At 43.7% G+C, this 19,415-nt stretch overlaps 1 protein-coding gene across 2 annotated transcripts in view; it reads left to right on the forward strand.

Moving 5' to 3' along the window:
• The first annotated feature begins 5,763 nt into the window (after positions 1-5,763).
• LOC149372238 (uncharacterized) overlaps positions 5,764-19,415 on the forward strand; it is a 57,901-nt gene continuing 44,249 nt past the window's right edge. The window contains exon 1 of one of the 2 annotated variants that reach the window (XM_089566656.1): positions 5,764-6,414. In XM_089566656.1, the coding sequence (XP_089422782.1) occupies positions 6,325-6,414 (90 nt within the window). In that variant the 5' untranslated portion in view covers positions 5,764-6,324. The remainder of the gene's footprint in view (positions 6,415-19,415) is intronic. The other variant, XM_089566657.1, reaches the window with a different exon arrangement.

Raw genomic sequence — 19,415 nt, forward strand, 5'->3', positions numbered from 1 at the left:
ACACAATCTGGCGGGCTAGTTGGTGGGAATCCCTACGATTTCAGCAGCGCGAACACAGTTAGGAAAAAACAGACAGAAAGGGGGACAGGACAGAGCGCTGAACTATCAACTATCAAAAACTATCAAACTAACAAAAAAATGGATAGTTCAGCGCTCTGTCCTGTCCCCCTTTCTGTCTGTTTTTTCCTAACCGTGTTCGCGCTGCTGAAATCGTATGCATTACAAGGAGGAATAAAAAGAAAAATTCATTCCCAAGATCTGTAAATTTTCTCTTCAGCAAGCTAGTCAAATATTGCTCTGCCACTACCACGGAATACGTCGAGCGCTGCGTTGGGGCATGTACTACCGTTTTTGCGAAAAGTAACCAAGTAACCGCGGGTTTGTTTTTAGCAGTGTAGTGGAGCACTTGCTAAGCTGCAGTTCTGTGTAAGGTAATGAGAACTCTTTCCCTCACCTCTCGAGACGTCCTGGTTTCTAGGGGTGCTGTGCTAGCTCCACTGCACGGCTGGCAAACTAACCCTGTTGCCTGGCTGGTTACATTTGACAAAGACGGTACATGGTGAAATGCTTTTCGTCTAAAGAAGGATTAAAGAAATCCCTAGGTTGGGCGAAGCCAAGATGGCCAGTAGTGCGAAAGCACTACTGGCTTCATATCTTGGAAAATGCGGGTGTGTGGTGAAGCCTGTGAAGTTGGCCACGTGATGCGGGAAATGGCGAAAATTAAAGGAGATTTTGAATGAGGGTGAACTGGAGAAATAAAACAAATATTTCCACGACTGAATTTCCAGCCCGCGACGGCGCGAACAGATCAGCTTCGCTGGTCACTGCATTCTCGAGAGCACTACTCTATCACCACAGCCCATCACGCCTCGTATTAAACTGCAACACCTCTCGCGCTGGGCATTTCGTGTCCTCGTCTTCATCAACTTCCATCTGCGCGCAAGTCACGAAAGGAAAAGAAACGCACTTTCAGGTACGTGGCGTTTACGTCCACCTGCAAAAAACTTCGTTCGCATAATATTCCGTGGTTGGCATGCTAAAACTCCAGCAGCTTTTTTTTTTTCATACTGAAGCGGAGGTGGGCCTTGCCAACAATATTGCTTTCTTTCACTCCTGAATACAAAAAACCCCCACTCCGGAGATAAGGAAAACACAGGGTCGCATGTTAGGGATCCCTGCCTGTGCTCCGAGTTCGTTATCTATTGTCGATATCAATAACAGAATCGCATATTCCATGGACATCATTCATAGAGACCCAGCGGTTCGATATAGACTATAATTAGCTTGATCTTCATTTGTTATCTGCGGGTTTCATTGTTCATTCGTGTGAGCAGCACCAGCGGCATTGCCAACACGCTTCGTGAAACAAATCACGCAGCGTTGATTCGGAATAATACAAATTTATACTGAGGCATTTTACAGCAACTTTTGCGAGTATGTATATAATTCTAAGCCATAAATGAGCGCTAGAGATGGACACGTGGCTGAGTTCCTCCTTTGCCGAAAATTGAAGTCAATTTGGCGGCAACTAGGAACAGTAATTACTGAGAAATCGATTCTAAATTAATGATTTATGGTAGTATTACGCTGAAATAACTGAATTACCTTGGATATGGTAGCTTTCCCTGCCTCAGCTATCCTTTGTTACGCGCTATAAGATAGCAAAACGATGATGTTATGCCCAAAGCAATATTGCATTATATAGCAATATTGCAATGCTCCATATTGAACTATAAGAGCCGGTTTTCAACGGCCGTGAATGGTGATATCAGTAGCCATTTGGCTTCTTGCATACCTGTCGATCGCATATTTAATAAATGCGTAATATGTCTCCGCACGTCGTAAAACGAAATATCTCATCTCCCATGTTATCCGGACCCCTCCCTTTCCTCCCTACTCTTAGTAGTTCCTGCTCCAAGCAGTTTCAGTAACAAAAGGCAAAACATCCATTAAGCAAGTGATATGAAATGCTTTTGACAGGTATATGAACAAAAATTCAGGGGTAGCACTTAAGTCACCTTACATGCAGCAAGGCGAAAGCCTCTTTGCCTCCTGCTGAGCTCTCTGGATGATTCTAATTCTTCATTGTGTGTATTTTTTGGGTGTTATGCTCGTTATTATCGATTTTTAGTTACGACATTGTACACCTTCGTTATTTCCGGTGTGTTCATTATAACCAATTTAGAGTTTCAACATACTACACCTTCGTTGACAATGTATACAGCGCAAGAAGGCAAATCGTTTGACACCACTTCGAATGTCCTACGTCAATCAGTTTGGTCGTAATGGATGTTTGAAGCTTCAAGATGTCACGGTTTGGGGAACCAAAGGTTGTCGGTGCGAATCCCTATGATACTCTGTGTTTTGAATCGACTAGTAATCTTATGCTACGTAACGCACTGAATCGTTTGATACCCCCACCGAACATTCTATGCCAATTAGGTGGTCCACAATCTATGTACCAATGGTACAACCAAACGGTGCCACTCACACTGGAGTATATATATAAAGGACGAAGCTATACTATCATATGAGGAGTGCCGTGCTGTTTAACTAGGTTTGACGGACATGCTGGCGAGTCATGAGCCTAATAAGGCTTTAGCCTTAATATGTGCGCAACGCTTGTGGGTAGGGTAAGTACGCGATGGGAGGAGCACTTTACTGCTCGCTAGTTCCTGCTCGCTTTTGTTCTCCCATCACAACGTTCGAGCTTGAGTCACCGTTCGTATCGCAGTCACGGACCACGCAGCCGGGTGATTACTCATTTACTGTTATCAATGTAAACGTGCCGTTGACGTGTTTTGTGTGCATACGATGGCTCACCAGGCACGCTCGGGTTTTCATTTGTACATGCATCTGCCGTGATAAATGAAGTACAAGTAGTGCAGAAATCGATGTCAATTTAGTAATTAAATTAGAAGAATATCAGTTACATTAAATCAATTAAGAATAAGAATTAACTTTTGAAAAATCATTTAAAACATTGTAGATTGTCATATTGTTCACTGGTTCTATAAAAACCTAATTAAATACCTGAGAACATTCTTTCTGGGGAGCAGAAAAGGTCTTTTTTTTCAATTTTCTTTTAAAGTAAGAGCTGTAAAAAAAATGTAGATTCGACAAAACTAACAGTTGTTGTTAAGGCTCATAATAAAGCAGGCACTAGCGGACTAATGAGCATAGTTGGCAATTTGTTCTAAGGAAACATCATGGCACATTTTTACAAATATTAGTGGTTGCGTTGCGAAATAAACCTACATCTGCTAATGCTGTGAAGCCTGCTGAAATATTCAGCCTGTTTTAAAACGAACAATTAAAGCACCACGTGCTCCAATACAAAGAAATATGTCAATGGTCATATCTCCAGAACATTAAATTATCTCGGTTTTCTGCAAGCAACCTTGCTATGATACCGCAGAAAAACTAATGTTAATTCCGTTGTCAACATAATGACGAAGCTAGACATTTAAATTCCAGAAGCGTATGAATTCTGCCGGTAATATAGGGCTGAATATCTTTCTTTTTGCTCTTGTAGTGTTTGCAAAAAGCATATGAATGACGAAGAACCATTGGCACAATAAAGATAATTTTGTGCATAGCAATGCAATAAAAAATGTCACGAAACACTACGTAACAAATTAACGAATCTAACCGAAGAAGCACAGTTTTCTGTTAGGACCATTTTAAATTCATGCGCTTAGTTCACTTTCTTAGAAAGAAGCGTAATTTGTATACAAATGAATACGACAAGACGGGAATCTCCCAAGCCGAAAGTGTAATAAATAAATTCACGCGGTTTGTTAGCTTTGGACATTGCACATAAAGCAGTCTAGCTTTCATTCGAAGCGCAATTTCAATCCTACGTGTCGTGCTGACCGTTCGCCGTTGATAGGAAGCTTTAGCGCAGTCACTTTTTTTGTTTAAAAACCCAATAATATAGATTTCCACTCAATAGCCATGTAATTTATTTGGATGCAGTTTGCTGCACTGAAAAACAACAACCAAGGTCTCATGGCTGACGAAAGCCGAGTTTTGATACCAAGGCCAAACGTGCCGATAAAGGTAGCGAAAACAAAATTTTCAAAACCTATAATACGTCGTTTCTTCAGTTTCGCAATAAAAATACGGATGCGAAAATTTTGGCTGCTTCACTTGTTGGAGCGCTTAAAGCAGACGTGCTTGATATATCTCATTTGACGTGCTTTGCAGTATTATTTTAGAACTAAGGCTGTTGCGTATCTTAGTTAGCCAACGTAACCTTATCGCCTTTGACTTTTTTCCCGACCCTAACTGCTGTGAGAAGCAAATTTTACAACCTTTTTATATATGTTTTCTTTCAAGACTCTAGGCACTGTAAGCTCTTTATGTTCATACCAATTCTCGTCTGCTAATGCCGAGCGTTGCTTGAAGTGTCTTTTAACTTATCGGTATATGTTAAACATGTTAGCCGTTGGTGTACGTCGGGCAATAGGTCGATGCATTTCATGTTGATACATAATATAAATCTCAAAAGAGGCAACCGATATTAAATTGTCTTAAATCAAGAAAGGAACATTATCTCAAAGAAAAATACATATCTAACATAGAGCGTTACGAACTGAATGGGCTAAGCGACAGAAATGCCGGACCAATGCTTATCGGCATACTGCTTAAACAAGGAAAATGTCAGGTGAAGCGGATATAGCGGCGTTTAGATAGGGAAGAATGTGCACTCCGATATTTCATATCGCATGCGCTTGCGTTGGTCTCCGTAAGCGTCAACCAGGCAAGCTCCTTGAAGAGCGCCCCAATCTGCAAGCGCATCATGCAATCGAAACGTAATGACCAAGTTCGCACTACCTAGTAGAATCATACGCTGCTGATCGATGACGTGTACTACAATAAATTTTATATTTGAAGATGTAAATCTGGAAGGACGTGCAAAAAATCTGCATCCATTATTGGGCAGTACTCACAGTTTATAAATAGAAGGTTCCAGATAACAGATCTAGATAATTTTTGTATGGAACAGGCGCTAACAAAGAATGTTTCGTAAGGTTCGACCTGGAGTGTTAAGCTTGAAATTGTAACACCGGTACACCCAGCCGGTGTACCGGTACTTCGAGGCAACAATATAAGCAAAGAGCATAAACTTTCGCGTATAGATATTTTTCACCGCATCATATTTTTTTGCTATAATTTGGAGTAGTATACGATGCTTGATGTCATGTAAATCCTTCCAAATAAATATATACTAAAAAGAATACCTGCTTTTTCTCTCTTTCTTTCATACACCTTTCCTCCTTTGCTTTTTTTCTCGTCTCTCTCTCTTCTTTCATTCCGTATATCCGCCCAGCACACCAACTCAAGTTACCTGTGGCGCCCTGTAAACTCCCTGTAAACAAGGCGGAACTTTGCGCCACTACTGCATTCCATGTAACATACTTCATATACGTCAGAAGCATTCTTGGCAACCGTGTCCCTACTCCTGAGGCATTGTCGACCTCGAACTTCTTCCCAGCAGAGACACGATAATCCACCGCTCTATATTGACACCGCCTCAGATAATAGGTGCGCTTTCAATCCGGGGCCGTCAAACATGCCACGACCTTCCTCCTTCTCCACCTCCTCCTCCAAGCATGCACGCAACGTCCTGCAGGGTAGCGTCCACAAAAGCGCCAGGCACTCAAGCATTTTCTATGGGAGCCGCTTATCTTATCACCGGGCGCTCGATAACGGACGTGCGCGCGAGCATGCGGACACCTACGAAGAGCGGCGAATGCGTAGCGCCGTGGGGCGGTTACTTGCTTCGGCTGCCTGCCTTATCTCGCTGCCCGGCCGCTCAGCAAACTCGACGCACCACAGCTGCGCAGAGGTGGACGCTTCAATGGCCCTGCAACAGCGTAAGGTGTGACTTCGCTTGTGAGTGCATCTCCTCCCAAAACAGGTGGGCCCGACAAACATGCAGCGTCAGCACTGAGAACAACGAGATGCGGACGTGACGTCACAGACACCAGTAACAACTTGGCACAGCGAGAACTCTTTCTAAAGTTCCGAAATTGCCCCATTCGAGCCCACCTCTCCTCTGCTGGCCTGTAGTCGTTAAGCCTCCAGTGAGGAGCGGCGTGAAACAGGACGCTGTTCAGCAAGCTGCCTTTCTTCGGCTTTCGTGGTTGAATAGCCTCCGAGAACACCGTCTCTAGTAAGGAGCAGGCTTTTGTGAAGGCATCTGCAGTGGGTTGGAAGAAGAGTAGGGGGCACCATAGATCATCCTCGTCAAGTGGAGAAACCTGCGTGACGTCATAGAACTGTTCGACGTTGACCTTAGAGCGCAGCTGCCCGAAAATGGATAATCTGGCACGAATTGAAGAGGAGAAGCGCAAGAATAGCACTCCATACAAGACAGCTGCTTGCATTGCTGGTATCCTGGCAATTGTAAGTACCTGACTCGTGTTTCTTCCGATCGGTACTGCATTCAGAGAAGTTAATGTCGATGGATTGTGTACGAATTATTACGGAATGGCATGTTGTCGATCACATTTTGTTTGTCTATGAAAAACAAAAACATGTTTCTAAAATGTAGTGAGCGCTCAGGTATGAAGAAAATCTGGTCTGAAAAAAGGACGGCGGAATTTACTTCCAACAGCTGTTCATGCATTTAAAGCTCGCGGCCGTTATGCTTATATTCAGCATGAAACTTTAAAATAACTACGATCATCCCTTTCCAGGCTTTCACTTTCTTTCGCAATTTATTCACTTATCTTTGTGCTAACGTCGTTACTTGTTTCCCTTGATCTTTTCTAACAGTGATGCGTTTTTTTATTGTTTTGTTCTCTTTTTACCGATGCGGAGAAAAAAGTTTCGTTTCATTCAGCCCTCATGACGGCAAGCACATAATTAGCTCGTTCGGGTCACTCATGACATTGCCAGTAGCTTTGCGTTATCGCAAAGCTATTGCACGCCCTAAACCACTTTGCCCGGAATTGCTGTATACTGGCGTCGTTAGAACATTCACTGAGGTAAACATGCCATTCGCATTGTTCTGAAATGAATATCGCGGCGTGATGGTACACCCACCTGTCTTTAGACGTCCGTGCCTACATAACAATGGATATAAGTTCATAGAGTGACCTTTTTATACCGTTTTGCACGCTTTATAAATGCTGGATTCGAAAAAGGCGAAAACTCATTCCTTTTTGCTATGCGTTATGAAGTTACAGAGACAGGCCATTAAGGCGAATGCTTTATATACAAGCATTTTTACCTAAAGAATAAGGAACCTAACAGTACTATATTTTTTTAGTTCGCAATACTGTTGCCTGTTGTCCATTCGCAGCCCAGCAACGGGACACCCCTTGTATTTCCGTTCGTGCTACTAAAAGGGGAGGGGAGGGGGGGCTTAGCATTTTATTTTCACACGAAAAATAGGTTCTCAAGCGTAGGCTCCTACTTGTTCTAGAGTCCACAGTCTTGGGCTTCACGCAGAGCACTGTCCATTATCCATGTTTTGGCAGCTGGTTGAGCAACTCCAAGAGCGGCTTCCTGTGAAGAGGGTGATGGGTTGGGTATGGGGTAAATGCCATAGATTGGGGATATTCTCACGGGTAGAGTGTGAGGGTGGCCTTGGCCGCCCCACTTGTTGAGCAGAGGGGGAGGGTAAAGGTGTCCTGGCAGCAATGAACGAGATTATGTGAGATGTAGCAGTTTGTGTGCAGTTGCCTCCCGACAACACTATACTTTGAATCTAGTGCACAGTGAGGCGGTAGGAGGTGAAAGCGGTTGATTTTGTAATGAGTGGAAATTTGGTGGTACATGAGTAAAGCCCGCGAGATTTCCTTCGTGGGTTCGAGTGCCCTATTAAGATTAACGACAACCACCTGTCATGTATTGCAAGGCTCTACATGAATATACTGCTACCCTCAGAACTCAGTCCTCCTCTTTCCTTGTAATTATCCTTGTAATTTTGAGCACGTTTTCTTTTTTATGTCTTGCTGAACTAACTGTAAGCTCCGCAGCATTTCCTCTCCGTAGTTCGATGTCTTGCTGGATGGTATGCCGTGATCACAGATTGATTAACGAAAAATTGTCAGACTGCATGAAAGCGCTGGCTGGAAGTGCGTGGTGAGCACAATTTTACATACTCTCTCTTTACCTACTGCCTTTTATGTACCTATAGGGGCACAAAATTGGTTTCAGCTGAAGCGTTGATACTTTTTGAATTTATGCACAACTCTTCGCACACACCGTAATACTCTTATGCTGTTGCACAAACCCTAATCAATCTGTCGACAAACTAGGCAACATGAGCCGCGAAAAATGTAGAGCGGCTTGAATTTTTTTTTTTTTTCATTTGATCCCGCTTCACAAAAAAGTCCGCTGAGTACAGCTGAAAACTGTAGTGTCAAATGGCACTTATATTGTTCCGCGGACCAGGTTGAGCAACTGGTCTCAAATGGCACCACCATTCTTCCACGGGGACAGGTTGAGCAAAGTTATTCTGCCTTTTCTACTCTATTTCTTAGAGCACAGCAAAAAGAATCATTGGGAGGACTAAATGCGCAAAAACCAATGCAGATAAAAGCATTTGGCACATGTAAGGGGGTGTATCCGTCGGACGACTGGCCTCGAGAGCTTTCCTTTGTCTCGCGATGTAAGTCTGAGGCACAATGTAGCGATGTGTCCTTTATCGCTCTCCTGCCTTGGACATATTCACGGAGATGATTGCGAAGATCCCCTACAAGGCTCTTCGCGCTTATATTTCTATATATTTGTATCCCTGCTTCGAGGTGAGACAATGCTGGGCTGAAAATCACTCGTGTGCTTGGGCAGACACGGACCATCGAAGACGGGAGTGCTGAAAAATGGTTATGCTGTAGAAAGAACACGAAGGCAACAGAGTGTGAAAGGAAACAGTGAGGTGTGAAATTATTCAGGCTCACATCACTGATGCATAAGTCTAGAAAATCCTTAGCCCTCCACGCACGTGGGTTAGCGATTTAATGACCTTTCTTTCGATAGATGTTCTCTTTGTTTCAGACTCGTGTTTTCCTTCCTTTTCACTGCTGTCCTCGAAACGTTTTTGTCGCCCGATGAGTTATCTATTTTTTTCATTGCGAAAATGCTTCGCTTGAATAAATTCTAACGGTCACCTTTAGTGTAGTATGACGTTACGGGAGGTTTAACGTCCCCAGGATGACATATGGGTTATAAGAGACGCCATCACGGAGAGCTCCAAGTTAGTTTCGGCCACCTGAGTTTATTTAAACTACACTCACATCACACAGCACCTGGGCGTTTTCGCATTTTATCTCCATATAAATTCTATCACAGCGGCTGATATTCGGCACTGATATTAAGTCAGCGGCCGAACGCCGTGCCACTAAGTCAACATTGCGGGTTGTTCCCCTTAGCAAAAGGACCAGTCGCCATATTGGAATTCTAATTATTTTGCAAACTGTTTATTGAGCACACAGAAGTATCCAGTCTGAAGTGCGCCTTTGAATTTCACGGACACAAGAATACGACAGGTCAAAACGGAAAGGACTATGATAGCGGGACACTAGCTCAAAAAACTCAGGGGGGGGGGGGGGGGGGGGGGGCACTTTGTTGACCCAAAGTGCGGTGAGGCGAAAGCCTCAGGCACGGTTTTGCTGCTTGTGTCACTGGTGTGTGGTTAAGATGTTAAGCTTCGCCTCTGAGAGGGGAACGCGACAGCGTCTTGCAACGCTGCCACGGAGTCCACAGAACGCCACCACCCGTTCGGCTCTACGCCTTGCTCGTCGGTAATTTGGTTTTTGAGGAATGGAAATGTATCTGTCTCGCATACCTCGGTGGACACCTGAACCTCGCCGTAACGGGAAGAGAGGAAGATGGGAGTGAACGAAAACACCGTATTCACTAGACGCGCCTTTGTTCATTCCAAACCATAGAGCTGGCATGGCGGAGTGGTAGCGTGATCGTCTCGCACTCCGGAGACCGGGGTTCGATTCCCCAACTCGACGAATTTTCTACTCGTTGTTATTTATTTATCTGGTCTGACTAGAAAGGTTAATCAGGCTAACTGATTAATTAACTAAACTCAGTCCCACTTACTTGGAGCATCACTATACATCCCTTTCTGTTGCATGGTTACCAACCAAAGTACAATTGGCCCCATTTGAAATTCGCCCACTGTGACGTCACGACCATTTCGACCAATTGAAAAGCGTGACATTTCTGTCGACAACACCTGCTTACAACGATGAGGCATTAAAGGCTTCCGCCTTAAAATCAGGGGAGCGACTGCGTCTTTTGAGACCATGTTTTCCACCACCACGCAGAAGTGACTAAATGAAAAACAGGTGGCTTTGATTAACAGCAGGTAAGTGGCGGTTACGAGCTATATATTCGACCGAACTTCGTAAGGAGTCGACCTGAACATTTCAGCAACCTTTCGTAAGGAAGCAGCTTTTCCAAAGTCTCCAATTTTTGCAAAGTCATTGTTCTTCTCACGGTATTAACTTTAATTCATCTGCGATCGTCCAATCTGGTCATCTCGCGAACTGGAGCACACAAGACAAAGCATGAAGCGAATTAAAGCTGCAGAATTGATTTTGCAGTGTCTGTGCGATTTCAAGTGGACGGGTATATCGACTATAGACAACATGCCCTATAATACACAAGTAGCTTGTCAGCGATAACTCAAGGTAAATAATGCTGACTTTATTTTCAATCCACTTACTGTTCGGACATACATATCCGCTGGGCTAAATTTTCTTCTCGGGAAGCGTTATGTGTAAGCACGTATCACCGCTATTTATTCTAACCAAACCATCGCAAACCACCGTGCTTATTTTCTGTCTTTACTCAGATTATGTCTTTCTAGCTGTTTTCACAAGCATTTTTCTCCCACTTGTACTGTTTCTCCTGTGTCTACTGAAGTACGAACGGCGGCAATTACCGCTCTTGGACATCAATGCGAAAGCATTAGAGTTGTCTTCATGCCAAAAGCCCGCCGATGTCGGAGACGAGATCCGCTGATTGGTCAAGAGAGGTCACTTGACCTTATGACGTCATCACAACCTGCCCGTCATCTTGATTGGTCAAGAGAGGTTACGTGATCTTGTGCCGTCATCACAACCTGTCCACTGGATTGTGAGCAACCTAGTTTCTAGACATCAACCTAGAAAGAGAATCAAAATTAAAAACCAAGAAGAAGTGTGATATATGCAAATATCGGTACCGTCACTGCACATCGGATACCTGCTACTGCAGCTAGCAATCCGAACACGACGACATATCGAGCGACAATCGCAAAGCAACTGACACAAAGGCACACAGAAGTTGCAACAGTAGCTGCGATAAATGTGAAAAATAATGTTATCACATTCCAAGCTTAAAATGACCAAAGCGTCCCTATAATTTTTTTCTTCATTGTTTAGCATTCGTTGCTTCCACCGGCGACAAAGGCAGGAGAGGCTCGTACGCGAAAATCTTGAAAGACCCAACTTGGCATGGGCTTATCTTAGCGGACTCCGAAGCCTGAGCGGCCAGAATAAGTGTTATTGTATGTTTGGAGAGGTTGGATGTATGAGCTTGAAAGGCTTTTGAGTGCCTGGAGCTCTCAACGGGTGATATGCGCCAATATTCGTCAGCTTTCGCGTCATAAATGTTCTCAGGTACACTCCCTAGCTACGCCCGTGAGAGTCGTAGTCTTGCTCTCGCAGCGGTGGGAGCTTACGGCGATGATGCTGAATCTTCCGGTTTTGCCGACAAGCAACATATACACTACGGCTACAAGCACGCAGCCATGTGTGCCGTGCATTGACAAATGTCTCATATGTTATTTTTTTTCGACGGCAATGAGCGAGGCCCTATGCAAGTATAAGCAACATAGAACTCAGTTTATGGCTGATCTCAAGCGTCTGTAACCCCTTTTGAAGGCCAGCTCATGACAGCAGCGGTCGCATATATCAGCTGACATTTCTTAATGCAGGAAATTCGTTATTAAGCGCAGTGAGGTTAATCAAACTTTGTCCTCGTTCTAATGAAACCATTCATGTAGCCTACAATCAGCCACCAAGCTACAATTCTGGTTTCCATGCGATTAATTGGAAAGCACGGAAAAGCTATCTCCTGATAAATGTTGCTATATTTTGCCTGTCGTATTCGGCTACTAAACGCACAAAGGCTACGTGGGAGAGGCCTTTCTACAGAGATGACTGGCTGGTACTAACGGCTATAGCTTGCTTCGTTTTTTCTTTTATCTTCTATGATCGCGAAAACTGCTTTATGGAATCTTTCTGCGTACGCGGTTATGAACATTGCTTCGGGAGAAGAGAAGATCCTCGGAACGGAGCCGAAGATTAACAGCATCGTTGCACAAGCGAGTTACACGCACACGACTACGGCGGCGGAAAGACGTTTAGTCGACATCAAAGAAAAACAAAAGCACTCCCAAGAAAAAATTAAAGGTTTAAGCTGTTAAGGGTTATGAGTTCGTGTTTAGAGGTATTCTGGAGAATTATAGGTTGTCCGAAAAATAAGGTAACACACTCAAGACGCAACACCGAAAATAGAGCCCTCCATACGGCGAATATTAGCCGTATGCCTCGACTGATGCCCAGCAAGTTGGACGAACGTTTGTCCATTGCACACGGCTCTATGTTAGGACGCAGTTGACAGGGCGTTTATGTCCCTGTGAAGGGCGAGGGAGAAGGAGGAACTGCACTGGGAGAAAAAAGACGAAAGAGTGAGATAGGAAAGGAAGAAAGATAAAGAAAGCGGAGCGAGTACATATAGACGCCCCGTCTTGTTTCCTGCCGTTGTCTTTTTCTTTTTATCGTTCAACGAACAGGGCAAAAAGCAAGAGCTCGAAAAATTTATTATCGCTTGTGAATAATTTGGGAATTCTCTCCTTGCAACGCCACTGTGAAAATTCCACAAATGTGCAAACGTACAAATGTACAAATGTAAGACCCGTATGAAGAAAGGACACGGAGAAACTGGAAGAATCAAAACAGAAGGATGTTGTCGCGCGGCAGAACATCGGTAGCGTTAAACAGCTGACTAGGCGCGAAATTTTTTTATATAAATGGTTGCGTACAAACGCCTGCCGTTAGAATTTCTCCGTCTGCGGCAGGTTTACCTTAATAAAGGTCTCATATTCCGATTCCGAAAGCAAGCTGTATTAGCAAGCTATAAAGATCAAGAAAGATTACCATCTGCACTTGACAGAATGGGGTAAGTGAAGATAAGCTAAAAAGTTGCGCTTACGGGCTTTATAAGGTTAGGTATGCTTCCATGAGTGTCAGTATTACAAATATTCGTTGTGCATGAGCCGCATACACCTCGAAATATCGGTTAGAACATCCACCACATACTGATTCGTTTCATTTTCTTTTAGTTCCACGAACAATCGACGCTAATGAATAATTACCTCACCTGAAGAGGCACCTACAACGGGTACTTACCATTCTGTTGCTGTCTCGCTTATTCGTGTCTTGCAACTGACCTCACATTTGCTCTCGTGCCCTCTTAAAACAATATTTCATGTATTGTCAAGTGCCAAAGTGCTCGACAGGTTCTCGCATACATTTGTGTTCTTTAAAAATAAGTAAATTGACTCCGCATCTACAGGGTCCCCGTTCACAAGTGAATTTTCGCATGATTATTCAGGAATTACACGCATTCTCACTGCGGCGTACACTTTGTTTGTCGCCGTATTTCGAGAGCTCATTCGTAAACACTAAAAATAATTTTAGTTGCGATCACAGGTTGCATTGACCCTTCCTCCAAGGAACCGCTGGTAAATGGTAAGTTAAATCTGCCTGGCGTAATACCTCTCGAAGTGGCTCAAGCTAAACAGGCAAGAGACAGTGTTTGTTTACAGGAAATATTACACGTAGTTCTCAAAAGAAAATCGTTAAGGTAATCGCTTTGAAATGAGGTTTCATGGCAATAAATTTTAGCGCCGCCATTTTCGCCACTCAGTGCGCCTGAAGTGAAGGCATGGACGGGGACGGCCCAAAATCTTTTCTGTGCCAGCCTAGGCGTTATTCAAATATTGCCATACGTGTGCTTGGTAAGCATAAGGGTGCAAGGGGAAACCTGGGCAGTGTTGTAAAGGACAGGGTTTGGGTTCACATCGAGAGTTTCCTTAACTGCCCTCACGCTTCATTATGCTCAGTGTCCATTCATTACCCAAACGGGAGCAGTCAAAAGCCATCGCGCTGGCTCCATTCCTTCGGGGCATTCTCCAGAGCCAGCAAGTTTCCATGCATGCCCACTGTCAAAAGAAATAATTGGAGCTCTCGCTCGACTGTCATCCCTGCCTCCTATATTCCGGATAATTTAATCGAATCACTTCACGCATGGCCTTGCGTTTAATGTTCTCGTTTTATCGCAAAGCTGTAACAGTGTTTCTTGTTAATCGCATTTTCCCAGCAAACTTGTCGCGCGCTTTCCCCTCTTTTATCCTGTTTTCTTATTCCAGGAAAAAAAAAAATAACTCATTTCTCGTCCTTATGAAGTTGGCGAAGTGTTTCGGGCCAGAGAAATGACATTGCAGCCAGTTCATAGTATCATGTAAGCAAGTTACAAGTTTCTGCAATGTGAGAGAGCATTAATGCGCGCTTTGGAGTAAAAAGAGAAATAAGAAGTTGATTCGGAGCGACTGTAAGTTCTACGAAGTGTGGTGTATTAAAGAGGCAGCCTCGAGGGCCATCTGGAAATAGCACCTACCGGCAGTGAAAGTCTCGCTTTTTCTACCTTAAAATGTGCAGCGCTGCGGTAACTGGTGCTGATGTCAACTAATGAAGAGCTGACTGCGTACGAAAGAAATAAAGAAATGCGTTGGCTGCCGCATATTGCTGGCTCTCCTGACGGGCCAGTTCGCAAGAACCACCTAATTAAAAAAGAGATTTCTGGTGCGAATTTCACCCCGGATTCGTCGCCTCACGGCTGCTTGAAACTTCTTTCAGCCCCTTTTGCGAAACTGCGCGGTTTTAGGGAAGTAGAACTGGGGTGCGCGGGAAGGCTCGATTTTCTCGCTTCGCTGAGCGTGATAGCGAATTTGTGGCATTTTTAGCGAGTTGCTGCTGTGCTCCTGCCTTCTAGGAGCTTACCGAAATAACTTCCGTTCTTGCGAAACATTTTGGAGGAAGGCTGGCGTTTAGACAAGAAATCATTTTTAGCTCGCTTGAATCGTGGGTTTTTTTTTCTGAAGAGAAAGAACAGAAGAGTGTTTTTTTTTTTTTTTCTGGTAGTGAAGAAAAAGAGAAAATCATAGGACCGTGCGCGGGAGGGTTAAACTACTGCTCTAGCTTTTTCTTCTCTTTCTCTCTCCCCACTCAGTCTATAAAAAAAACCACAGAAAAATGTCAAGAATACTATAAAATGTTTTGTCTCTTTGTCGTAACGACAGACATTTCTGTTCTTTTGTAGCAATTGTCTGTAGTACTACAGTTTTTTTCTCCGCTAGGTAGACAAATATTTGTTGTTACTGCAAAAATTTCTGTTCTTACTACAAGTTCACGGGCAAAAACATTACAGAAAATCTACTGTGGCGACAGAGAAATTTTTGACTGGATATATTACCACCTTAACAGGTCAAAACAAAAAACAAAAAAATGCCCCGCCGCGGGGGCTGAGTGGTTACGGCGCTCGACTGGTGGCCCGAAACACGCGGGTTCGATCCCGGCCGCGGCGGCCGAATTTCGATGGAGGCGAAATTCTAGAGGCCCGTGTACTGTGCGATGTCAGTGCGCGTTAAAGAACCCCAGGTGGTCGAAATTTCCGGAGACCTTCACTACGGCATCTCTCATAGCCTAAGTTGCTTTGGGACGTTACACCCCAATAAACCAAACCAAACCAAACAAAAAAGAAATGTTGAAGCATATCCTGCAGGCTGCTACAAACTGCGAAAAGCTTGACGTGCACGTTATTCGCCATCCCAAGAGCGATTCAGCGTATACATATGGCAATTGTTATCGATCTGTGATTACACTAACCTACACATGTGGGCATACAGTAAAGACAGAACCGCCTTCTATTTGTACACCTGCCATTTTGACGGGAACTACGGCATACTGGCGCAATTACTGTCTCATATAGAGAACGGCTTGCCTTGCGTCCTAGTGACCTGTGTCGCAACCCATAGGTCCATATCAGTCCAAACGCCCACTCCCTGTTTACTCACCTGCGTCATCGAAAGTGTGTCCCTGCTTCTATAGACTGTTCCTCGTGTCCAGGTTTTAGCTATCTCGACCGCCTGACACATTTTCCTTTGTATCCACCCTGTTCAACAAGGTCTTGCGCGACACTCACTCGGTCTCTTGGTAACCATTATCCTCATCGTTGATATTCGAGGCACGAAATCCTGATAAGACCGGCGCTAGTCAGGCCGCACCCATTCTCTCCATTCTCTTGAGCGCTAAAACGATCCACCATTGGTCGTCAGTTAACGACACGCAAAAAAAAAAAAAACAGACATTGCTGTTCGACCTGAAAATTCAGCCTTGAAGTCTCATGGCTCCAAATGAGATACTCTAAAAATAAGGCCCTAAATCTTTTTTTATTATTATTATTGCCTGCTCAGACGCATGCACGGAAAAAAACAAACGCTCTGGTAAAACATGTCAGGTAGATTTCGGCTCAGGCACTTGCACCAAAACTTCCACTAACACCCTGTATAATCGAGTTGCGTTCAGGTGCGTCACCCTGCTACATTTAAATAACACGAATGCACCCTACATGAATGCATTGAATCGTGGGTTCGGATCACACCGGTGACATGTGGGTTTCTTTTGTTGTACTTTCTGCTTTATCATTTTTATCTGCGAACAGGTTACGCTGCTAATCAAACATTTTAATCAACACCACCATTAGAAACAAAATCAATTAAGAGGAAACTTGAGACTGCTTACGTGCTTTTAATCCGAAAGCACCATCGCATTGATAGCTGTTTTGCGAGTTTCATTAGAGATTATATAATTTTCTTATTACCCACCTACTGATTAGAAAATATTCGTTAGGAAACGCATACACTGAGTTCACCTTTATTCTCCAAGAAGTAACGCGGCCATTTCAGTGTAATAAATGCCACGTTTAAAAAAAATCGGTTTTGGGGCTTATGAGTTGCGTGCTGGACTCGCAATATGAGGTCCTTGGTTCAGTACTCCGCACCTTCCACGAACCCGCGTCTTTCGGGCCACCAGACGAGCACCATAAACACTGAGCCACCGCGGCGGCGGACTTGCACTTTCAAAGAAATCAAGAAGTGGGCACTATGTGATCGCTTTTTGAACTCTATTTAGCTCAGATTTTTGTAGCTTTTTCCAGCGCAATATGTTTAATACATACTTCACCTGAATTGTAACGTTCACGCTATGTTGATTTGCATTTTTTTTTTTGGGGGGGGGGGGGGGGGGATCACTTTCCTCACCTTGCAAGCAGAGACCTCTGCACCTCTACTGACCAAGCTCCTGAAAGGTTTACATAACATCTGCTTCATAGCTATATCATCCTTACCACCTAAAATGGTCGCTTCCCTTAATATGAATCGATGTAGAAAAGAAGATAGGTAGAAGTCCGAAACAGCCCGTATTAAACCAAAATTATTTTGGTACGAAAGAGTTCTCTTGATAAGATACTCTCTCAGGTGCCAACTCATTGTCTCGATCCGGAAGGCAGGCTGACACCTCTCTAAGCAGCGTTCAAGGTGTAGTCCTCCCACTATTGAGAAATAACAACTAACTCTGCAAAAGCGAGGTAATCAACCTCTAGACGTCACTATCTTATGGTATACTGCTGACTGACGTCATGCAAGAGCACGGTGACGTCACCGAAGAATTTTATGCCATAGACACCGACGGACCGCGGCTTTGGTGCTAATGGGACATATAACGCTTTCACATTACAAAACACTTCCTTGTGCTTTCCTGCGGCTCAGTGACTGGTGCCTTCTTTCATATCAGAATGTATGCTACACATGCAGCTCTCTCGCATGGCGTGTTCGTTTGCGTTAGCACGATGGGCTGCCATTGTGGTCTTCCGTGTACTTTGTGTACTTTAAAGGTCGAGGACCACGAAACAACGCAAGATAAAGACAACAAACGTTTTTGTAGGTAAAAATGGGATCACACAGCCCTGAAACCATCAGCGGTAACGCATGATCTAAGGGGTTAGCGATGCTAAAGTAGAACGCGGCGCTGTGTTGAACCAGGAAAGGACTCGGATTTCGTAGTGGGAAAGGCAAAGGCACGAAACACAATGGTGCACAGCACGCAATGGCTGAACACAATGAGCGCGGAACGCCGCAGCGATTTCCAGCAACTTCGTGCTTTAGGTATATAGTTTCGGCTTGAAGATACGCTGCTCGCAGTTTTTTGTAGCTGTGAAAGGTCATGCAAGCGTCATACATCTTCATTGTAATATACCAGGTGTTTCAGGGAAGACTTTAAGTAATTCCGGAAAATAGGTTTTTGAGGTTAAAATATGGCCTTTTCAGCATATTACTACCAGTTTTAGTGAACATCAAAAATCTGGCGAATCTTTTTAAGTAGTAGGCTGGTTAACTAATTCTTTAATCATTAACTTTTTAAGTATTTTAGTTAGGCGCCTCCACAAATTTTGGCTTTTTTGACTGCTACATGCACTGGAAAGGTTGCTTTGCCTGCATGCTTTTCGAAAGCGCATTTATTTTGGCATAATTTAGCCAAATTTTGTCAACGAACAGCGCCGAGGATAATCGTGTTTTCGAATTTTAAAAACTGATATGGCTATTACTAACGACTGGCTTCAAATCTCGAAATGCAAATAGGCGCTTAAATCTAATAGTTAAAAAGTTAATTATTAGAGAGTAGTTAACCAGTTTACCACTTAAAATGATTAATCGGTTTTCTGGTGTCCTCCAGCACTGGTAATACCATGCCGCAAGAGCCATATTTTTAACCTAAAAAGCCTACTTTGAAAATTACTTAAATCTTGCCTGAATCACCTTGTATAAGCGAAGTAATGCTTTTGGTAATTACAGCACTCGTGAAAAACTTGGTATCTTTATCTAATGTATTTCACCTCTTAGTTAAAATCTGGGTATAATTTTTCTTACTCTCCAGGGAAGAGCGGAAGGGGGGATTACTTTTCCAAGGAACCGGGAAAGAAGGACAGTGAAAAAATTATCTTTGTCATCACAGTAAATACAACCAGCATTCATACGAAAAGTGCCAAGCACTATGAAAGAGATGCATGTGAAATAAAAAAAAAAATGCAAGAGATCAGCGAGAACCAAGATGAACTGAGAAATATACAATGACGTTACAAATTTAGGGCATTTCTGAGATTCCGAACAAGGAAAATAAAAGGAACGGGGGGAGGGGCGTATTTCATTTCGTCGCCGGCTGTCAAGGGACCTTTAAATCTAAGTTTACTCTGATTATAGCGTCTGAAATATTGAGGCA

Source organism: Amblyomma mixtum, chromosome 1 (genome assembly GCF_055824585.1).
Source record: "Amblyomma mixtum isolate Tamu chromosome 1, ASM5582458v1, whole genome shotgun sequence".
In the NCBI taxonomy this organism is placed as follows: Eukaryota; Metazoa; Arthropoda; class Arachnida; order Ixodida; family Ixodidae; genus Amblyomma; species Amblyomma mixtum.